The sequence below is a fragment of the Lotus japonicus genome, chromosome 3 (assembly GCF_012489685.1).
Source record: "Lotus japonicus ecotype B-129 chromosome 3, LjGifu_v1.2".
NCBI lineage: Eukaryota > Viridiplantae > Streptophyta > Magnoliopsida > Fabales > Fabaceae > Lotus > Lotus japonicus.
In genome coordinates this window covers 41,198,115-41,222,655 of record NC_080043.1, presented here as the reverse complement: position 1 = coordinate 41,222,655, position 24,541 = coordinate 41,198,115, and the positions used below count along the sequence as shown (strand labels likewise).

General features: G+C 38.0%; 1 protein-coding gene across 1 annotated transcript; it reads left to right on the top strand.

Annotated features, from left to right (window-relative positions):
• Positions 1-165: 165 nt before the first annotated feature.
• Positions 166-1,680, top strand: LOC130742705 (protein SENSITIVE TO PROTON RHIZOTOXICITY 1-like). The gene is made up of 2 exons (XM_057594806.1): positions 166-1,164; positions 1,272-1,680. The coding sequence occupies exons 1-2, from the start codon at positions 368-370 to the stop codon at positions 1,549-1,551; spliced, it is 1,077 nt and encodes a 358-aa protein (XP_057450789.1). The 5' UTR covers positions 166-367; the 3' UTR covers positions 1,552-1,680.
• The last annotated feature ends 22,861 nt before the right edge of the window (positions 1,681-24,541 follow it).

The window sequence follows — 24,541 nt, the reverse complement described above, 5'->3', positions numbered from 1 at the left end:
CAAACGTGTTTCACTAAACTTTTACTTTTAAGAAAATTTTATGTCAAAAGAAAGTTAAGCCAAATGCTAATTTAATATATATAGATTAAATCCCTCAAAAATAAGAGCACAAATTCAAATTCTCAAAAATTTACTACTATTGAAGTTCAATAATGAACCATCTCAGTCAACAGAAACATCATTCTGCCTTTGAGAAAGTTCGTTCGAAGCTGGTTCATAATCATATAATAACATGTTTAAAATTTAATTACTGAATGAGAGAGTCAATGCAACACCACATCCCAACAGAGAACCCTTCCCTATCTCTTCCACTGCCCCCTATTACTCTTTCATCCATTGAATGTCCTACTAATTCCTGAGCCTAACGATGTCAAATCTGGATCCGGATTCGCAAGCCACCACGACCCGGAAACTTCACCCGCACGAGGATCCGAATTTCACCGCCGCAGACCCTCATGTTCCGCTTCGGAACCTCTTCCTGGTTCGGACCACGATGGATTCTCTGCATCATTTCTTATCTCAATCCATCAACACCAACTCTCCCCTCGCCGCAGATCAAATAACCGCCGTCTCCAACCAGATCGTCTCCGCCCTCCATCAGACCGTCGTCAACGGCGCCGCCCTTGTATCCTGCTCCCAAAATCTCACCTCCGCCGCCGGAGCCTCTGTCCTCCCGCCGACTATCTCCATTCCGGAGAAATCAGTGAAGCAGACGCTCGATTCGAAGGTTGAGTTTGCAGAAGACGACACCGTCGAAGGCCGCGACGGCGATTGGGAGATCGTGGAGCTTGACGCGGTGGAGCTTCTCGCGGAGCACATCCACTTCTGCGAGATCTGCGGGAAAGGCTTTCGGCGCGACGCGAATCTCCGGATGCACATGCGCGCGCACGGGAACCAGTTTAAGACAGCGGAGGCTCTGGCGAAGCCGCTGGTGGAAGATGCCGGCGGTCAGCGGGAGAGGCGGTTCTCATGTCCGTTCAAAGGGTGCAACCGGAACAAGCGGCACCGGAGGTTCAGGGCGTTGAAATCGGTGGTTTGCGTGAGGAACCATTTCAAGAGGAGCCACTGCCCGAAGATGTACGCGTGCGACCGGTGCCACAAGAGGAAGAGCTTCTCCGTGCTCTCCGACTTGAAGAGCCACATGAGGCACTGCAGCGAGTCGAGGTTGAGAAACTAATGATTCATTCACATTTCACTTTATTTCGCATTTCATTTTCATGTCGTAGTAAAATTTCTGGTGTACTTAACATGTGAACAAACTATTATTTCAGGTGGAGGTGCTCGTGCGGGACTACCTTTTCTAGGAAGGACAAGTTGTTTGGACACATTGCCCGGTTTGAGGGTCACGTGCCTGCGATAGCGTTGGACGAAATAGGGGAGAAAGGGAAGCACGTGGTGGAGGAAAATGAAGAAGATCCAATTAAGGAAGATGAACTGAGCAATTGTTTTCTGAATGATGATGGGTTGCCGGAAGGGTTCTTTGATGATTTTGGCTCAATTGATAACTATTGTTTGCGGGAAGTTTTGGGATTTCCTAGTAGTTTCAAATGATACTTCAGATTTTCAAGCATTACTACATTACACATATGGATTTGTAGGGCTAGGATATTCGTCTATATTATACATTTTGTTTTTTCAAGCATTACTACATTATATATATATATGTCTATTTTTCTTAAACTCACAAACTCTTAGAATTCCTTAACATAGTAACTCTAAAGAAAAACTAACATTAAATTAAAAATAGTGGGCATGATGGAAATACCAGTGTCAAAAACTAAATAAAATTGTTAATGTCAGGAGGCTATTCAACTAAGCCGTTTGGAGGAGTTCTCTTCAATCCCTGGTGCAAGAAGATCATATGGCGAATTTGGATACCTTCTCTTCTTCCCCGACTGTGTCCATTGCCGTTGACGGTAGCTGGAATCCCTCGGTGAACAGGATGGGGTGTGCCGCTATTGTGAGGGACTCTTGTGGCAATTGGTTGTCTGCTATCTCTGTCAGTTATGCTTCTGGCTCGGCCTTTCTTGCAGAGATTCTTGCTATGGAGTTGGGGCTCCGTCATGCTCTGGAGATAGGCTACACCGAGGCCTCGTGCTCGTCTGACTGCTCGAAGGTTATCCATGCTCTACATGAAGGGACCAACATCTCAAGCTACTGGAATAGGGAGGAGATATGTCGCGTTTGTGCTGTTATGGCAAGTATGCAGCATGTTACTTTGTTCCAGGTTGATCGAGCCAAGAATAACACGGCTGACAAACTAGCCCGGGAGGCTTGCCGTCAAGGCTCACCGGTTCAAGTTTGGAAGCAGCCACCTTCCTTCGTTTATGATTCTTTGTTTTTAGATTCTCTTAGTTAGTTTTGTCGTTTTGTTTCTTTTCCTCCTGTAACCAAAAAAAACTATCTACAGTAAATAAATAAAAAATAAAATGTATTATATTGAACCATGCATCTATTGTTTTAAAATGAATAGGCTTGATCGTGATGAAATCACTTTCCTTAAAGTATTTCAAGCACTCTCTGAATTTTGTCTTAGAGTTTGGATGCAAGAATACACAGGATAATCAGCATTGACTCGAGTTTGCACAAGACTAATGAAAACTCGAAATGAAGGGAAGTGGTTTTCTGGAAAACAGAGGATATGATTGTATGTTCTGAATTCTGAACATGCACTCTATTTATAGGCAAAAACAGAACAATTTATAAGGTTGCGACCCTTCATAAATTATGTATGTTACCAACAATAGATGCATGGTTCAAGTGCCTCAACTATCTTAGTCTTTCGAATTCTCTTACTTTTTCTAGGTTCAGGTTGTATTTCTACAACTTCTTGAGAATCTATATCTCGAGATTCCTCATTAGTGTGCGTTTCATAGTCTTTATTCTTTGTTATAAGATTTTCAAAGAATTCCACATCTCTGGATTCGACTATGACATTAGACTCAAGATTTAGAAGTCTATATGCCTTACTGTTTGTGGCATATCCGATGAGCGCACATCTAATTCCACGGGGACCCAATTTTGTTCTTTTTGGATCCATATTTTTGTAATATGCTACGCACCCCCACACTCTAAAATAACCAATATTGGGTGATCTACCCTTCCATATTTCATATGGAGATATTCCGGTCATTTTTAGGGGTATCCGGTTCATTATATGACATGTGGATAAAAGTGCCTCGCCCCATAAATTAAATGATAATTCAGAGTGCATTAGCATGCAGTTTATCATTTCTTGATAGGTTCGATTCTTTCTTTCAGCAAGACCATTTTGTTGTGGTGTACGTGGTGCAGAACATTCATGTATAATACCATGTTCTTCAAAAAAAGAATCGAATTCTGTAGAGAAATATTCTCCACCCTTGTCACTTCTCAAAACTTTGATAGTTTTATTTAATTGATTTTCTACTTCTGCTTTGTATGATTTAAAGGCATTGAAAGCATCATCTTTATGCTTCAATAGGTAAACATGAGTGTACCTAGAACAATCGTCTATAAATGTTATGAAATATCTATTTCTCCCACGGGTTAGCATGCCATTAAATTCACATAAGTCAGAATGTACAAGATCAAGTAAATTAGACTTTCTTTCAACACTTTTAAAAGGTTTTTTGATCATTTTAGATTTAACACATATTTCGCATTTTTCAAATTCATGAATGTTACATGAGATTAATTTGGACTTAATTAGTCTATTCATAGTACTAATACCAATATGTGCTAATCTAGAATGCCATAAGGAAACAAAATCAATCATATAAGCAGAATTGGAAACTTTATTAATAATGTTATCAATAGTACATAATTTGATCATTCCCTCAGCGAAATATCCTTTTCCTACAAACACCCCATTACGAGTTAATATAAGTTTCCCGGATTCATACACAGATTTGATCCTTGGTTTTCCCAACAAGTCCCCACTAACAAGGTTCCTACTCATCTCTGGAACATGCAGCACATTAACAAGAGTAACTTTCTTTCCGGAAGTGAAATTTAGTTCGACAGTTCCAGTTCCGACAACCTTTGATCGAACTTCATTTCCCATCTACACTTCTTGATCATCAGTTGATTCAGAGTAAGTCTTGAACGATGCTTTTTCATATGATACATGAACAGAGGCACATCTATCATACCACCACCCTGGAACTTTACCCTTTACAGCCATAACTTCGTTCACAGTAGCGATTATTTCATCATCAACTTGGACAGCATTCACTTCCTTTTTAGCCTTGTTTTGTCTGCAGTCTCTAGCAAAGTGGCCAGGCTTTCCGCAAACATAGCAGCCACCCTTTGGACCTTTTGTTCCATTGTTGTTTTTGAACTTATTATGTTCTTTCTTTGGTCCGAGATGTTTCTGTTTGCCATCATATTTTTTCTTGCCTTTTGCAGTTACATTATTTGCCTTAGAGAAACCAGAAGACTCAACCTTGTCTCTGACCTTCGATTCCTCCACGATTCGAAGGTGTTTCTGAATTTTCTCCAAAGAGAAGTCTTCAGAATTGTGCAGCAGTTTCTTCCTGTAACCATTTCAGGAAGGTGGCAATTTTGCAATGATTGCACCAACTTGAAAGGCTTCAGGAATATCTATTTTCACTCTCTTTATCTTATTTACGAGAACCTGTAACTCGTGCACTTGTTGCAGAATAGGTTTTGTATCTAACATTTTGAAATCAAAATATTTAGATATTAAGAACTTTTTAGTACCTTCTTCCTCAGCCTTGAATTTGAATTCCAATGCTTTCCATATTTCCACTGCGGACTGAGTGTCTGTGTACATATCATAGAGGCGGTCGGAGAGAGTGTTCAGAATGTGTCCACGGCACATCAACTCATCCTCTCTGCGCTTCTTTCTTTCGGTCTTAAGTTCATCAGAATCATCATCTTTGGGTTCAGCAATTGGTGTTAGATCAGGGTCTAACACATAATATATCTTCAGTGCAGTCAGGAGAAAAATCATCTTGTCTTGCCAGCGAGTGAAATGCGTTCCATCGAAGCGATCAAGTTTGACAAGATCCTGGTTCATAACTTTGATACTGGAGACAGAAGCATCGGTAGCCATTTGAAATTACTTTAAGATTGTTTTAAAACGAATAGGCTTGATCGTGATGAAATCACTTTCCTTAAAGTATTTCAAGCACTCTCTGAATTTTGTCTTAGAGTTTGGATGCAAGAATACCCAGGATAATCAGCCTTGACTCGAGTTTGCACAAGACTAATGAAAACTCGAAATGAAGGGAAGTGGTTTTTTGGAAAACAGAGGATATGATTGTATGTTCTGAATTCTGAACATGCACTCTATTTATAGGCAAAAACATAACAATTTATAAGGTTGCGACCCTTCATAAATTATGTCTGTTACCAACAAATATGTGAATAGTTGCGACCCTTCGTGAACAGGTGCAAAATTCGAATTCTAAAACGAGCAAAACAAACGGACGTTACGGCAACCGGTTGCCGTCGATGCGTCGGTTGCCGAAGTCTAAAACGAGCAAAACAAACTCAAGTGTCGTGCCGTCTACAAGCCGCCACTAGCGCCTCTACGCCCACGCCCACGCCGGTGTCGCCGGTGGTGACACCGGCGAGGGGTGGTGTGAATGGAACATGTGACATAAAAGCTTGGGACCACCAAACCATGCACATGTGGCACTATATCCTCTCTTTGTCTCTTTGTTGAATGGTTGACATTTAATGATATATAAATGCTTTGAAAAGTTACTCCACTTTCTATGTGGGACTTCATTCAAATCCATTCAATGCAACACATTTGTCATTTTGGAACATTATGTAATTATTACTCCTTGAGTAATTATTACAACATCTATTATATCTCTATATAAACAAACCAGTGAAATCATTCACAAACTCAAATTATTCATATTTCTTAGACTTCAGCTGCTGGTGAGAAAAAAATGACAATTGTCTCTAACTACTTCAACAAGCATGTCATTTTTAATTATTTTAGTTAATTTCAAAATTGCTTTTTTAAATTACTCATTCTTATTTCTTTATTGCAGGTGAAAGATCATCAACAACAACAAGAAACACACATTACTTAGTGATATATCCCCGTTGCAGATGATTGGAAAATAAAACTGTGAGTTTTACATATATGGTAATTTACTAAACAATTCTTCTCATTCAATTGAAATCATACAAATATATCATCATTTCTATATTTATATGACACAAATCAGTAACAAAGTGTGAGCCACATAAATTTATATACTGCACTGGAAAGATAAGTGTAAAATGTCGTACTCACTATATTCTTGATAAGAAATAGGAATCTTTCACTCCTCAATATTGTCATACCATGGAAAAAAAAATAGCAACTTAATCATTCAAAGGGAAGAAATGACGTCCATCTTGCAGTTAGATAGAATCTATTTTTATGTTCGTGAAAATGATTTTAAAAGAACTTCTATGCCACCAGCAATGGTAAACAACCACATCAATCTTGATAAAAAAAATTAGCACAACTAATAACATCACTGCAATTACTAAATCAATATTAGAAAAAAAAAATAGTAGGCTACCACGTTCATTTCAATACTAATCTAATTAAGTAATTAAATTTCTTTTATATAAAAAAAACTACTCTCATTTCAATCTCAATAGAAATCTACCTATTTTTTCTTCCGATGAAGCAAAAAAAAAAAAAACTACGTGTTTGATCCTTTTTTCCCTTATTAGAGAAAGAAAGTGTGAGAATATCATAACTGAATTATATTTAATTATACATATATTCTAAATCTTCTTTTAAATAATAGCTTTCTTACCTTTCTGCAAATTTAAATATTACAATTAAAAAATACAAATTAAAAACGAACTCGTGCAACGCATGGGTGTTTAATTTCTAGTTTAAATTAAAGTTCAATAAAAAGATTCCTTTTTTCTTGAGCTCCTTAATTATAGGGAGAGATTTATGAAAAAACTTATCTTTCTTCAACCTCATTAAACCCCAAAGAATTAATCCTCTAACCCATCATAGCAGAGATAGACTCTTCAACAACAGCTGGCGTCGCTTCTTCTTCCAGCAACTCCATAGTTTCCGACAGACTCCAACATCCTCCTCATGAGCCAAACCGTGAATCTCCGGAAACAGGAAAACATCATGGATTCTTTGGTTGAAAAGAAAGAAGCCTTGATGCACCTGAATCTATCCAATCTTCTTCCACCGAAGTTAACAACTCGTTGGAAGCAACCTTCTTCCCCAGTAGAATGACTGAAGCATAAATCATCGTCTGAAGAATTGAAGAATTGAAGAACGGTGAATGAAGATCGTCTGAAGAAAGGTGAAGACGGTAGAAGTAGAAGATCATCTGAAGTATCAAGCTCTCACTCAAGCAACCTACAAAGTCAAATCAAGTACATTTCCCGTTGAAGAAAAAGCCAAGAAAGCTTTGTGCAGAAGTTTCAAGATGATATCTCAAGATCTGACACAATGCTACGATAAAGATAAAGGAACCGTGGTGTCACTATCAAATTGTCATATTTGTACACCAGTGGATAGAAGTTAAGACCTATGCTACCTGCTAGATGACAGATTACATCTTTACGGCAAAAGGTCTCCATCAAATAGTACTACGCTCTGACGCAAGTACATTTTGTACCGTTTGATCCAACGACTAGAATCTTCATCAAGAACAACCTCCAACGACTCTAATCCATCTCACTGAAGATTTAGAAGTATAAAGGGAAGAAGTGAAGACTTGGAGAAGTAGCGCTTATGCTCACTGTAACGCCCCGATTTCTCGAGTGTCACACAGTAACCAAACGTCATAAATTTCATAAAGAATTTTCGTCGATTCAATTATTAATCTTTAATAAATGGCAAATGTTCAATTATTACGAAACTCTTGAAAACTTAACCAAAACGCTTGCAAAATAAAAATAGTCGTAAACCCCGACATAAATGAAATTCATGTCATAATAAAGATAAACGTAGAATAGATCCTCAAGTATGATTATATCAGCCTTTTTGAAAAAGTAACAAAAACCCAAAGTAAGAAAATAAATAAAGTACAGTGCCAAGCGGTCACTCAACCCCAAAAGAAAAGTGCAAGTCACTCAACCCATGTCACTACTCCTCTGACTTGTCATCTTTATCTTCAATGGCAGGCTCATCATTAGGAATTGGCTCATTGGTAAACTCCCTGAGCATATGGTTTCTCAGACCTCGGTAGATGTCGCCCTCCTTGTTGTCGTAGGACTCGACCGCCAAACAGAAGAACCTCTGAACTTTCCGCTCGTCCTTACTACGATGAAATTCAACCCATTCTCCGCCTTCGAGCTCCGGAAGCCCTTCCTCTTCCGCCACAGGCTCCTGTGGCTCCGCATGCTCCACTGTTGGCTCCTCCTATTCAACCTCCATGTCCTCAGAAGGTTCTTACTCCTCCTCAGTTACCTGTGCAGAAGATGTCCTCGAACCCGCATCCAAAGGGAAGTAGAACCGAGGGGGTGCAAAGGGAATCTTCACCCTCCCATGTTCCATTTCCTGAGTCTGGATGACTCCTCCTCTGCTGTCGCGTCCTGTAATCGTAGCCTTGCCGACATAAATACAACGCACGTGGCGCGAGTCGACCACCCATGAGTTGTCACTGTCTTCATCGTGGAGTTTCAGTGTCCAAGAATACACCGAACTCGTCGTCAGCACCATCTGGGCCCCCCCCAGAATAAGCAAATAACAGATAATAGAGGGTCAGATCCCATGCAATACTCGCAAGTAAATCAAATAATCACATAATATTATCACATGCATAGACAGGGACTATACATATTCATATCTCAGTTAGCAACCTAATAGTTTGGTTTGGCTAACGTCCTCACCATCACACAACCACCACATTCAACTTGACCAATCACGATCATCCGCAGATGAACAATCACAAGGGGACACACAGTCAACCCAAGTCACATGGAGACACACAGTCGATCCATCAATCTCGAGGAGACCGCAGTCAACCTCATCACGTGGAGTCACACAATCAATCCACAATCACCCTCGCGTGCAAGCAACCGTTTGTCTCTAACGACACCATCGTTCTCATGGTCCATAGCCTACTCTTAGCACTATTACCATAAATCACATCACACTACTTGCATGCGAAGTTCACATCTCTATATTTGGCTACTAATGACATAATATATAAGCATACCAATAGTCATCATGCATAGCATATTATTAAAATCCCCCCCATTCTTGCCAAAATAGACAAGTGATCAAGCATCTCCCGTCACATAACAAGTCCAAATACCTAACCCTAGGAAGCATAGGGTTCGGCTACATAATAGCAATTAACACATATTCATGTTCGAATATTTATCATACAAAATCCAGAACCAAAACACCAAGCTATTTCACGGATCAACAAGCATAAGAAAAATCCGCCGAGAACCCTAAAAGTGGGTTCGGCCGTGAGCATGTTTGACTAGGGTTTTTCAAACCCTCTTGATCTTGATGGATCAAGGTCCTCAAGCCAATTTATAGTAGCATTTTATCGTGAAACTTCAATAAAACTTCAGATCTATAGCAAGTCATACCATATAAATCAAATCTAACATCATGGTGGAAAAATAACAAGTTTTCTCATGTGATCAACAAGGAATTCATGGCAATAGATAAAGACATGATAAAAACAGAAACTTTACACCTTTTTCATGTATAAGTAAACCCCTTTTCATGCAAATCATTTGTCCATGGCATAACCCATCCATAATTGCACATTTTCACATAAAATCATAGGTTTTTCATCAAGATCTTGCCTAGACTCTACCCAAGACCAGATTTGCCCTCACCTTAGCCTTTTGGTATGAAAGAATGATAGAAAGATGATGAATGAAGAGGCAACTCCTTGCCGCTCCCTTCTGGTTCGAGCCTCCTTCACCCTTGATCTCTCTCTCGGCTTCTCTTTCTCTTCTTCTCGAGTTCTTCTCCTCTTCTTCTCCCTCTCGAGTTTTCTTTCTCTCTTTCTCTCAACTCTTTCTTTTCTTTTCTTTTCTTTCTCTCCTTTGAAGTGTATACAGAGGTAGGCTCCCTTGCAATTCATTTTGTGATAGAAAGGAAAAGGAAAATCATATTAAAACTAAAACTCTTGAAAGTTCAGAATCCAATCCTTACTTCTTTAAATCATATTTTCCAAGGCCCTTTAAAGTTTTGAAAACTCCAACTCAAGTCCCCCATTCAATGAGAGTCAAAGGAATCAAGTCCTTGATTTGCTCCTTCACCTTAAACACCATGAATCACCTTAAAAGCATGAAAATATCTCCTTTCACTCCCTCACTCTTCTTGGCCGCCCATTCCCTTCTTCCTCTCAGATTTTATCACAAAATATCATACACCACAAGGCCAAGTCAAGAACATGTTATTAAGTGCATTAACTACCATGTTTTCACCTTAATGCACCATAAAAACCCCAATTTGAAATTCAAAAAACAATTTCTCCTTCCTCCCTCCAAATATTCGACTAGCCCTCACTACATCTCCAGAAAATAATTTAAAAAAATATTTATTTAATAAATCATGAGTTTTAAAATAATTAAATACATTCTATCTAAATAAAAACCAATTTTATTTAAATAAAACCTCCAAAAATAAAACAAAGCAATATTCCCTCATGGAATATTCTTTAAACCATGCTCAGCTCCTCCCCATAAGGTGTGGCCCACTAAAATGTCCTCGCCGACTCGATTCGCCAACTCATCGCCGTTGTCGGGCCAATTTTAACCTAAAAGTCGTCGGAAAATAACCCTAGCGATATTACAGTCAAAACGATCGTAATGAGGAGTACATCGTCATCTAGATATTTTTAGGGTCTCATAATGTCCCTAATAAAATAATTTCCCTTTCTAACGGCATAGCATCACATATAACACAAATAATTCACAGAATATTATTCAATATTATTATTAAGATAATATGACCTAAAACCGGGTCTTACAATACTGCCCTCCTTAAAATAGTTTCGTCCTCGAAACTACTATAGGAGAGGACACACCACGCTTCCATTGCGCACTCTGGTACTTTCCACGAATTTTCAGTCGTCTCGACGCATAGGTTATCGTCCTTCGTCTCATCTTCTAGTCTTCACGTGAGTTCTCTAGTGGTCTGGTTCCACATCATCTCCACAAAGGGAGTCTGTCTCTCCTTAACGTACCTTTCAAAGTCCAACACCAACTAAGATTCCTATCACCATTTTCCAATATTAAGTTGATCAGACTTAATATCTAAAGATGGCAATTAGAAAAAATAGTTGGTAAGGATGTTCGAGTTACTCTCATTTCACTGTCTATAACCTAGACACTCGTCGTAGAACCTTACAGAACTCTCCCGTTAGAACACGACCCAAACTGCCTCATTGCAGTCACACGAAAACAACAAAAGTTTAAGTCAAACAGGTGTTATGCTCATGCCGGTATACGCTGGTCGGCGTCCCGTCCAGGTGATCCAGATGCAACATCAACAGCTCAGACACGGGAAAACAAACTTTCAAGACACCGAGCTCAAAGGTTCCATCCACCTATTCACTCGTTCGGTGATTCCATCCACCACCTAGTCCATTCGATGGTTCCATCCACCATCTGGTTTGTCCGATCCACGGTTCCATCCACCATATATGATCGTTGGTTCCATCCACCAATCCCGTCTTTCCTGATGGTTCCATCCACCATCTCGGTCTGACAAATGGTTCCATCCACTATTCGTGCTCAACTGATGGTTCCATCCACCATATCATCAATCCTGATGGTTCCATCCACCATCTCGATCGACGCACTCCGTTCATTAGCTCCATTCGCCATCATTTCTTAACCAATGATTCCATCCACCATCTTCGCTAAGTGAGGATTATCAAGAGTGTAACACAATCACATAAAACACCATAAAAACGTAGGGAAGACATTGACTCGGTCGGTGTTCTCACCCGCCTCTATGACTCAATAATGAGCCTTCAGCACGCCAAATCACATCACACACATAGATCACAAACCATTCACAGAAATAATACTAAATATTACTCCCTCCGTTCCTTTTTATTTGTCTTTCTAGTACAAAGCTCTTCCACCAAGGTATTGCACTTTTAGAGCTAATTTTCCCATTTTACCCTAATTCAATTTACTATTTACTTTATCTTCATTCATAAAATTTCTCTCTCCAATAATTAATTTCCTAATTTTCCCACAACACTCTCTCTCATATCATTAAACTATTTCAGGTTTCAACAACATTAATCTTACATTGTCTCATGCACTCCTCAAAGAAAGACTAAAAGACTTCAAAAAAAAAAAAAAAAAAAGGAAACGCAGAATTGTGCACTTGATAAACAATGAGTCTTCAAATATTGCAATGAGACCAATGAGTCTTCCACTCTTGCTTTTTCCATCAGATTTTTTTAATTGTGCACTTGATAATTCACCATGTGTTTTCTTTTTATAGAATTCTAAGTCTTCAAATGATTTTTTTTTCCTATGACAGAATTTAATGCTACACTCTTTTTTTTTTGTGTAACATTGGAATTTAAAACTATATTGGGAATATTATTTGAATTCATTTATTTTTTAAATTGAAAGGCTAGTTTCCATTCAATCAAATTCTACTGCAGTTTTTTTTGAACCACTAAGTATCATGCAATTTTATGATGTGATTATATGAAATGTACTCCATAATTAACCGCAAAGTAACATTGGAGCATGTATTTATAGTCAAGTTGAATAGTCATATGAATAATTAAAGCTAAAATCAGATTGGACAATGAAATTTTGAAGCAAGAAAGACAACACAGTTTTCAGGAAGCTCATTAAATTCAATTTTCCACTACTAAACTTTTAATGGAATAAATGAGATTGTGTTAGGGGTATAATTGGTACAATGTAACCTTAAATCACCAAATGACAAATAAAAGGAAACAAAAAAATTGTGCTAGAAAGACAAATAAAAAGGAACGGAGGGAGTATTTATTTTACCAAGTCTGACACGGTACCACCCTCCTTAAAATAGTTTCCTCCTTGAGACTACCACGAGAAGGCACACCATGCTTCTGTTGCGTACTCTGATACTTCTCGCAATCCGACATGCTATTCCTGTGCAGACTCCTCAATTGTCTCAACGCATAGGCGGCTGCCTTCTTTTGTTGCATCATCACACAACCAAGTCCATGGTGATAAGCATCACAGTAAATTTCATAAGGTTCATCTACCCTTGGCCACGCTAACACTGGCGCGATCGTCAAGCAATTCTTCGACTCTTGGAAACTAGCCTCGTATTTCTCTGTCCAAGCGAACGATTGGTTCTTTCGGGTCAGCCGTGTCAAAGGTCACGTCAACCTTGTTTAACTGGCGATAGTTGACACAAAGTCTCGATGTGGTCAGACGTGTCCCACATGGAGCGTTCATTCCAACCTTGATCTCTGGTAAGCGACAACCCTTAGTTAACGCATACTTTTGCATCTTCCTTGCAGATGTCGGCATATCGATCCGATTTTCCGCACTTAAAGCAAGTCACGTCCTTCCATTGAGCTTGGTTCCCTTGGCCAACATGAGGTGCAGCATTCTAGGTTACTTCTTCCTTCAGTGCCTTGCAATCCCTCGCCAGGCTTCCTGGCTTGTTGTAGTTTCAATAATTGGCCCACAGTGAACTTCGTAAGGGTCGCTTGCCAATGGCCTAAGCCAACCGTGTGTTAGATGGATCATGTCATGGAGGTATCTTTCAACCTTCACGAGTTCCTCATCTAAGTTTACAGTCCACAAAAACATCAAATAAGACTTCAGAGTCTAAAGACTCCAAGGGTTGGGCATCACGGCAATGATGCTCCAGACAATCCCACAAGTCAAGCAAACATCTTAGGAAACAATTTCTACCCAATCATTATTGATTGGTTTGTAACGCAATCATGATCCAGAAGATGGCGTCTTGATTTACTGTTGTTAGACTATTTGCTTCAACCTCTGGAAACCCTAGTGTGGTTGCTGAAGCTTATATATATGAAGACCTAAAACTTGAAGAAGACTGAAGCTTTGAGAGAGAAGATCGAGTGTTTTAGGATTGTTGTCTTAGTCCTTGTTTTCATTGTGAACAAACCTTGCTCATTGATTTTATAAGGCAAGGTTGTGTTATGTGTTAAACTCTAATTTTTGTTGTTCTTACCAATCATTGTGGCAGTGATTGAGAGAAATAGAGAGGAGAGACTCTCATACTTAGGGGAAATACTAAGTAGAAATACACTAGGTAGATTAGGAAGAGAACTATGAGCCGTGGTGTTCATGAGTGTCTGTGGTTCCTATATCTTGAGATAGTGAATTTTATTTCTTTGGGTGAAAACCCTCCAGGCGTAGGTAAAGTTTCACCGAACTGGGTTAACAACTCTTGTGTTGTGCTTTATGTTCTTAAGATTTTGTTGTTGTTTATTGATGATCGATGGTTGAACCTATTGTTCCAGCATCGCGTAGAACATCAGCCGTAAGGGAACTAAAATTTCAAAAATTATTAACTTTCCTTGATTACCCTCATTTAATTTTCTATGAATTTATCTCTTCATATTAATAGGCTAAAATATCATTATCTCTTCCATATTAAATATGAGGGTAAGTTTGGAAAAAAATACTTAATACTTTCTAAATATTAGAAAGTGACTTATATTTATGAGCAATTTTTTTTCACAAAAAATGACTTATAATAAGGAACAGAGGGTATGATTAATATAATTAATTTTTTGCCTAAAGTTGTTCTTAATAATTATCATTTAAAATATGTCAAATATTATATTTAAAAATGAGAATTATAAATTTTTGGTAATAAGTAATCAATTTAAAAGTTTATTAATAAAAAATAATGATATAGTTATTAATGAGATACTCAAATTACATAATTTTGATTTGGAACATAAATCTAACCCATTAATGATATGATTATATAAGTGCCTGTATATAATAACGATTCACAAAAACTAATGCAGCGTCAAAGGTGAAATGTCTCAATTTCATAGAAATATTCTTTTACTTTGCTTTCTTCTCCCATTATTCTACGATGCTTATTCCCTGGAAATACGTGTGGAAAGCATAAATTCTTTGCACGGGGGTCTGGACCTAACTATGCACTGTAAATCTGAAGGTACTGATCTTGGAAAACAAACTCTTCGTAATAATCGATCTGGTCAATGGATTCTCAACGGCAATTTTAGAGCCTCAACACAACTCTATTGTTCATTTCAATGGCAAAATGTTACTAAAGGGTTTTCCATATACAAAGCTAGCAGAGATTCTCCTCGTAAAGTTTTAGTGTGGTCTATAAAGCAAGAGGGACCATGTCTGATAAATTTTCACGGAGTTCCATTGATATGTTATGGATGGAATCCAAGTGACTAGAATAGGTTTGTATTTGATTTAATTTTAATCTTTATTGAATGTGATGGGGTGAAATCAGTTAAAAAAAGTGATGAATGAATAAAAAAGGTTAAGCATCATATTAGTTCCTGTCTTTGTGTCGTCGTCTGACATAAGTCCCTCGCCGGAAATATTATTTAAAAACATCCTTTTCTTTGTAAATCGTTTGGAGCACGTCCTCGCCGGAACTCGGACCTAACTAGATTAATAAAGCCTATGTGGAATTTAAAATAATTTGTATTTATTTTACACCTAGATAATTAAAAAAATCATAAATCCAAAAACTAACCCAGATTCTGAATTCAGCCCTAAATCCATAAAAATCCTAAAACCAACACACGTTCTTCCATCCTTATCCCATGGAAAAATTTAACATGCACAAGTAAAAGTTTGTGTAAAGTTACACCATGTGCTTTTGACCCACAATAGTGGGTTTTCAGATTTTTAAAAAATAAATAAATAACTAAACATATTTCTTAATCAAAACAATTAACTTAATTTGAGTTAAGCTTAATTGGATCTCTGCAACTCAGATCTGATTCTTCATTCTCAAAGCTTTAACCTTTTCAATTAAAGAAACCATATATTGCATCAAACTTATGATTTCAACCAACATGTCCCGTTGACAAACTTATCTCCAACCTCTGTAATCACCTCCTCCAATTTGTATTGAAGCACCCGCAGTTCATCTATTTTCAGAAATTAATTTCCCAAACCAGTTCCAGTTTGTATTGAAGCACCACGCCCCCACCACCAGCCACCATCAACCAGTTCCAGTTTGTATTTGAAGCACCACCAGATCTCAATGAGCCACCGCCCTCCGATTCCAGCAATTAGAGGTTGGTTCTCACCCTCCATGACGGTGGTTTCACAGCCCACCCTCTCACCAGTGGAAACTAGTATGTCTTTTTTACCCATATACAGAAACTTTGCATCAAGGAGGTTGAAAAAAAGACATACAGAAGATGCAAGTAGAGGTTGAATGTCACTGAAAGACCCTCACCTCCAGATCTGATTTTCAGAGACGGAGACCAAAAATGGTTACGATGGAGAAGAGGGAGAGATAGAGAGATCGAATCTCTGCTTGCTTTTCTCGTCCTTGTTCATAGAAGACCCATCAACACCGCAACCTTCTCTCTCTGATCCCGGCCAACCACGAGCCATCTGAAGGAACCACCACCACCATCATACTCCCCTCGCCGTCCGCAACAAAACCCCCAAGTCAGATCGTCGTTCCGCCGCCGCCGCCGGCCGCCGCCACCTCCACCTGTAAATGGCTTTTCCGGCTGATTTTGGAAGCCTTTGAAGAAACGAACACAACCACGATGATCCCCACCACGAGAAGAATAGGTTCCAATCCTCAGCTCTTCGTCGGCGACGTCGGCGCCGTTCGCCGGTGGAGGAAGCCATTGGCGGTGAAGAGAAGCTCAGAGGGAGATGATGAAGTTTCATAAAATAATAATATAATTAACCTAAACTTTCATTAACTAATTTACTAATATCTATGTTTTTTGAATTAAATTTAATAGAAATTACCTGCTAAACTTCCTATTGCAGGTCAAAAGGCCAATGTGTAACCTTTACACAAGTTTTTACATGTGTATGCTAAATTCCTCGTTATCCCATCTTCATTTTTCTGCCTTCTTCATCTTTCTCCTTCTCAAAACCCTTTGATTTCCTTCACCAACCCCTTCTCCTAATACCTCTTTCTCTCAAAACCTAAACATCACCCTTTTGTTCCAAAGAAATCCACACAATCGCCTAAGATGGGAAATAAACAAAGCAAGGAAAACCCATATCGGGAGGGAAAGTGTGAAAGAGAAGGAGAGAGAACGACGTTCGCATGGTAGAGCTCCGGTGGCGTGGTGGCTGGAGGTTGATGGCTGAAACAACGAGGGAAATCAGAGATGGGGGAAGAAATTTGATCTCTCTCTTTCGATCTCTTCCTCTTTCTTTGATGGCTGAAACAACGAGGGAAATCAGAGATGGGGTTGATTTCTGGGTGGGGGTGGCCCGGTGGCGGGGTTTGGGTGGTGGTTGCTTGGTGGTTCGGTAGGTGGGGTTTCCGGTAAATGGGGTTCATGGTGGTTGATATAAGGCCAATCTTTCTTTCAACTTTTCCTTTTATAAGTTGTTTGTAAATTAAGGATTAGGGTTATTTGGTTTTGATGTTCTGGATTGATGTTGTGCTTTGGAAATTGAGTGATGTTGCTGGGCTGAAACCTGCTCTGGAATGGGACAACGAAGAGGGGGTGGGGTTGGTGCTGGCTAGGAGATCGAAAATGAGAGAACAACTTGAGGAGAGTTGTGGTATGCAGCAGATGCATGTTTGCAGAGGAAATATGTAATTGTAACAAGGTAATTCATTTTCTGCAAAATTGCTTCGGTTTATGGAATAGAAATCAAAGAAGGGGGCTTGGAACAATTTGGATTGTAGTGCTTATCCCAAATTTAGTTTGCATTGTTTAATCTTGGTTGTGTACTCGTACAAGTTTTGTTAAAAATTAGGTGTAATACTGTTGGAGCCATTTTTATGTTCTTGCGTGGAGCCATTTTAATGTATTGTCTTGCACATTAACTACTTGCATTTGGAATTGGCAGATATGCCACTTAGAGGTTTTATTTTGTGGGTTGATTGTTGTTTTGGAAAAAGTTAATTTGTAGGTAATTTTTCTAGGTTTAGGGGAGGAGTTGATCTTCATTTTCATGTTTATGGGTTTTGAAGAACGTGAAGAATGTGAGGAAGATGAATTAATTTTCTGGGTTCAAGTTGGGAAAAAAATTCCTGGGTTGAAGATCATGAAGGGAAGAACATTGATGATATATTTGTTAATTGATTTTTGGGTTTAATTGATTTAGGGTTATATTTGTTAATTAGTTTTTTTAAATTAAATTAAAATTTCTGTATGTTTTTTATTTTTTATAAATCCACATAAGCACCATTGCACAGTGAGCATGACATCTCAGCACTTGCCGTAGCTCCGGGCTCCAGCGAGGACCTGCCCCGAACAATTTACAAATAAGAGGATATTTTTCAATAATTTTTCCAGCGAGAGACCTAGGTCAGACAGCGACACAAAAACAGTGACTAATATGATGCTTAACCCGAATAAAAAATATCAACTCAAACAAGTATTAGCCCCCTCATGCTTTTCCTTTTTTGAGTAGTTTTCTCTCTCATACTATTATTAGTGGGTAGATGATGTCATATATATTATGATTTTTAGTTTAAATATTCAACAATTTCATATTTTTAAAAACAACTAAGATATTAATATGAAATTTAATGGTTATTAATGATATTTTGAATAATTAACAAAAATCAATTGTGACTTTTTTACCATTAAATGTATTTGACACTTATTAAATCTATATTTATTGTTTGAGTTTAAATATAGAAAATTAAGAAAAAATTTATAGTAATGAATATTTGATGAATTTTAAAATTTAATTAAATATAAGTTTTATTTTTTAGACTAATTATAAAAATTTAATATGATGTAATTGAACCATTCATGTAATTAGTAATATAATGTCATATATCTCAATTATTTTATAAATGAAATCAAGATCATTATCTATTTTTTAGAATAGTCCTAAAATTAGTAATATGATGTCATATATCCTTTTTATCTTATAATTTCAAATTAAATATAATTTAAAATAAATAAATAAAATTTCTATAACTATGTCATGAAATTTTTTAATAAAATTTAATTCAAAAATATTGATCATTATAGTCACAGTTATAAAAATATGTCATACTAATAGTTAAATTATATTTATTACCATCTGAAATATGAAAACAACTTAATTATATTAATACACTCACTAATTTAAATCAATCATAATTTATTAGATTGTGTGGTAAAATAACTTATTTACCTTCATACATTTCCTAATTTATTCACCACAAAAACACATTTAATTTTTTTCGAAAGCAAAATATATATTTATTGATGAGAAAAATATCAAAGATATACAACTCTCCTCTACCTGACTCAAAAAACTAGTAAAACCAGCAACAACCCAACCCACATAGAGCAACAAACCGGCCAAGCAAAGCACCAAAGAAAGATACAAAATCCCCTAAAGCCAAAGGATAAAACCCAAGGATCACGAACAACACAAAAGCCCCTAGACTCACAAACACCTAAAGCTCTAGCTGTGCTAACCTAGAACGCCCGACGTACATTAATCTGGACAACAATCTGGTATTGTGCAACATCATATGTGCAATCGTAACTCATGCCCAGGCGTTTACCCATCAAGATGGCGCTCTGCGCCCTAGTCAAAACACCATAAGGCTTTGACAGCTCCGCTGGCTAGACCATCGGCTCTCTCCCTAACGTCTCTGCAACATCAACAAAGTCTTCCACAACCGTCGTTGTAACACCCCGACTTTCAGGGGACACAATTAGTAACCTGTTAAATTAAATATGCAATGATTTCAAAAAGGTTTTATAAATGCGGGTATTTTTTTTCCTTTTCAAAGTATTTCTAAAACATGTCATGCACACTCCCAACTGTAAATAAATTTACATCCAGCCTTGAACAAGGCAAGTACCCAAAGGTAACAATAGAAGAACCCAACTTACAAACCTAACGAATAGAATTAGATTTAACAAGGAGTCTGTTATGTAATGATATCATAAATCCGGTATACTCCATACGATTTCCACATCGGAGAATCGCAAGAGAGCAATGCACCAGAACCTACCCAAATCCTCAAACAATACTCATATATAATCTTGTAAGCTTTAACCAACAATGATAAGCTCTCTACACAAAAGGCTCTAGCCTTACACTCGACTCTATTATTCGAGTCTTCTACTGTTCTTCCACGTAGAGTAGCATCTGCTCTCATCTCCACCTAGACCTACATCCATAAGACGAAGTACATCAAGGATATGCTCAAGAAGTACAACATGCAAAAATCCAATAAGATGAGTACCCCTATGCAGCCTGGTCAGTGCTGGATAAGAATGATCAAAGCTCACCTGTAGATGCAACAAAGTGTAGAGGCATGATTGGATCCTTATTATATCTCACCTCCAGCAGACTGGACATTATATTCAACGTCTGCCTTTGTGCAAGTTTTCAAGTAAATCCTCAAGAATCACATCTCTCTGCTCTTAAGCGGATATTTAGATACTTGATAGGTACTGCTAATCTTGGTTGAAATTCTAGTTCCCTTAAGACTGATGTTCTACGCGATGCTGGAACAACAGACTCAACAATTGATCAACAATAAAACAACAATAAAACTTAAAAGCATAAGAAACACAACAAAAGAGTTGTTAACCCAGTTCGGTGAAACTTCACCTACGTCCGGAGGGTTTTCACCCAAAGAAAGGAAATCCACTATCTCAATTTATAGGAATTATAGACACTCATGAACACCTAAGCTCATAGTTCTCTTCCTAATCTACCCTGTGTATTTCTACTTAGGTTTGTGAGAATGGAACAAAAGAATGAATGAATGACTTGAGGATTAGATTGGAAGAGTGACGTTCGAGGCATTATGTTGTTATAAGTGATTTGTTGAGTAAGTCATGAAGGTAAAGAGAAGCGTGGAAGAAATATTACAAGAGTTCTAGAGTAATTAACTTTGGATGATTGTGGAAAGGTGAAATTCTAGTTCTCGTATAGCAGATGTTCTACGCAATGCTTAAGCAATTGCTTTGGCAATTGATTAACAGTGAACAACACAAGCATAAAATAAAAAAAGCACAACACAGAAGTTGTAAACCCAGTTCGGTGAAACTTCACCTAAATCTGAAGGGTTTTCACCCAAAGAAAGGAAATCCACTATCTCAAGATATAGGAACTATAGACACTCATGAACACCACGACTCATAGTTATCTTCCTAATCTACCTAGTGTATTTCTACTTAGTATTTCCCCTATGTATGAGAGCTCCTCTCACTTTCTCTCAATCACTGCCACAATGATTAGTACGAACAAACAACGATCAGAGTTTTTACGCTCAAACAACACATAACACAACCTTGCTTTATAGAACCACTGAGCAATGTTTGTTCACAACGAAACAAGGACTTAGACAAATAAAAATCCTAACACACTTGATCTTCTCTCTCAAAACATCAGTAGTCTTCAGGTTTTAGGTCTTCATATATATACTTCAGCAGCGACACTAGGGTTTACAGAGGCTGAAGAAAATAGTCCAACAGCAACAAATCAAAATGCAATCTTCCACGGATTTAATTGCGTTACAAATCAATCTACCATTAAAACAATAGAGACAAATCTTCAATCAGAGATTGTCTCAACAAATCCCACATTAAATCAAACCATAGTACAACTACTTGAACCGCAAGTAACTACAAATCAAATCTTCATCAGATTTTCCAGGGCACACATAAGCACTCCAAGTAAGGGACTAATGCCCTGTGCTACATAAAGGCAGATGGCACAACATCTGCTTCGACAACAAGTTGTTTTTGACAAAATGCAAGACAACCACAAGAACAACATTGGTCTTGTGTACGAGAAAGGTGATGATTTTAGGTTAAGAGGATTTTGTGATGTTGATTATGATGGAGACAAAATTGAAAGGAAAAGCACCAGTGGAGGATGTCATTTTCTTGGACAATGCTTGATCTCTTGGACAAGCAGACGACAAAGCACCATCTCACTGTCTACTGCTGAAGTTGAATACGTTGCAGTTAGATCATGTTGCACTCAACTTCTCTGGGTAAACATCAACTCGAAGACTACAACATAAAAGAGCACAATATTCCTCTATTATATGACTATACATGTGTCATCAACATCACCAAGAATCTAGTTCAGCATTCAAGAACCAAGCAAATTGAAATCAAGCATCATTTCATATGGGATCATGTAGCAAAAGGACACATTGGCATATCCTATGTGCACACTGATGATCAGCTTGCAGATATATTTGCCAAACCTCTTATATAAAACAGATTTACTTATCTACATGAAAGTTTTGGTATGCATCCTGCACTCTGAAATGCTTTATGTCATCTACTAACAAATAATTACAGGAGTCGTCTGATGAAGAATCGTCTAAACTTAAGACATGTTTCGTATGATGAAGTGTCTTCCATGTTAGAGCTTCAAAATATACATTCTGATCGTCCATGATCTGAACGTTGCTGAGGTCATCCTTCTACCAACTCACTTGACTAAAATCTCAAGAGTCATGTCGCATTTAATGATGAACAGTTACTGATCAGACCTCTCAGACGCATGGGAATTTCTCATTAATTTTTATTCCCTTCTCAAATCTCAAATACCCCACCTCATCCTTACTTTTGAAACCCTATATCCAAAAATAGCTTTCCCGCTGTTTTATCACATCACTTAATATAACCCTCATCCATTATCTCTCAACTGACTCTACCTATTCCATTTGAATCAACTCTCTGAATTCACAGACAACCGCTCACAAATCTCTTTCTAATAAATACTTTCCAAGCCCTTCATCTCCAATGGCCGGATCAAGCACAACCAAGAAATCCTCAAGGAAGATGAAGGTTCTGAACACTGAGCAAGGTAGAACTGGTGAAGAAACAACGATCATTAATCCCTGTTTGGAACGCATTGTCGGACAACGAAGGGTTCAAAATGATCAAATCAAAGGAACACTTTCTGTAAAACTGGAAGACAAGGCTATCGTCTCACCCCGGTCACTGAAAATGAAAATTTATGCAAATGTCAAAATCTCTGGTATAGAAGACCTTTTCTACCAAGACTAGGAGGGCTATATACAATGTCTCACAAAGTGATGTCTATGTTCCTCTTGTGAAGGATTTTTTTGACTGCGCAAGAAATTGGACCATACAAAGTCATCAGAACAAGAGTGAACAAAGAAATTGTCAGTTTTGAGGTTCAAGACATTGCTGCCATTTTAGGAGTAAGCTTGACTGATGGAGAGAAGTACTCAAAGGAGTGGTGGTCCAACATTGATGATGTTGATTGTATTTGGAAGGACCAGAAGAAGCCAATCACGGCAGAAGTTTTCAACTTGTTGAAGTAGTTGAAATTTGCAAATGTTGTTATTGGCAAAGTTATCTTGCCAAAAGAATGTGCAAGAAACCATGTTAACAGACATTCAAGATACGCCCTTTACAAGAGATTCAAGAAAGTAAAGGTTAATCCTGCACATCTCATATGGGACTACTTGGTAAGATTCATTGAGAAGCTACAAGGAAACTTGGTTCACTGATCACCGTGCTGATAGAAGAGAAAGGACTTGTGAATCCTTATCTGGATGAAAGCAATCGTCTGAGAAAAGACGTGGTTCTGTCTACTCCCATCAAAATTTCTTATGTTAAAAGAATGTATCTAAATGTAGATGACACAGGAAAAGAAGTTTGTAGTAGACAAGAACAAAGGAAAAGAAAACCGTTTCAATTTCTGAACAAATGGCGTCAGCATCATTTGCCCTGCCACCTCAGCCACCCAGTCAGCAAGTTCCAAAAGTAAAGATAATTGCTGGTGGAGTCCCACTATCCGCTGATCAACCTGTGTTGTCTAGGACACGATCTGGACAAGCTTCGCCAAGAACCTCAAAGGTTCTACAAGAAGTAGTTTCAAGTGCAGCAAAGAGAAAGCGCACAAAAGATTAACTCGTTGCACCATCTGCTTCTAAAAGAACACGAAGAGTCTTCTTCAACGATAAGGAGGGTGAACAAGATGAGAGCAACATTGTTCAAATTGGAAATGCTGGAACAGAGGTCAATAAGGAGGTAATGTCTGAAGCCTCTCAAACTAGATTTGTAAATAATTTGCTTGTGGATCCAAAAGTGCTATTGTGACCTCTTCTAGACTTTCTCCACAAGCCTTCTCTCTGCCAGATGTTAATGAGGAAAGAAGTGCTCGCAAATATTCCTAGTTCTCCCCAGTCCATACTTTGGATTCATCTGATGATGAAATGGTTTGCCACAACGGACCTGCCAAGTCTTTTACTTGTGTTGAAACACAAATTGCTTCTTCTTCATATAAAGGATCGTCCAACACAATTTTGGTCACTAAAAATGCTCGCAAGAGACGTCTGCAGACGTTGGTGCAATCCTCGCTATAGAAGAAGAAAGTCTATGCTAAGAAGCCTACCTTTCTAGAACGTCTCACATTAAGCATTGACAAGTCATACTTTGGCTATGTGACACAAAAA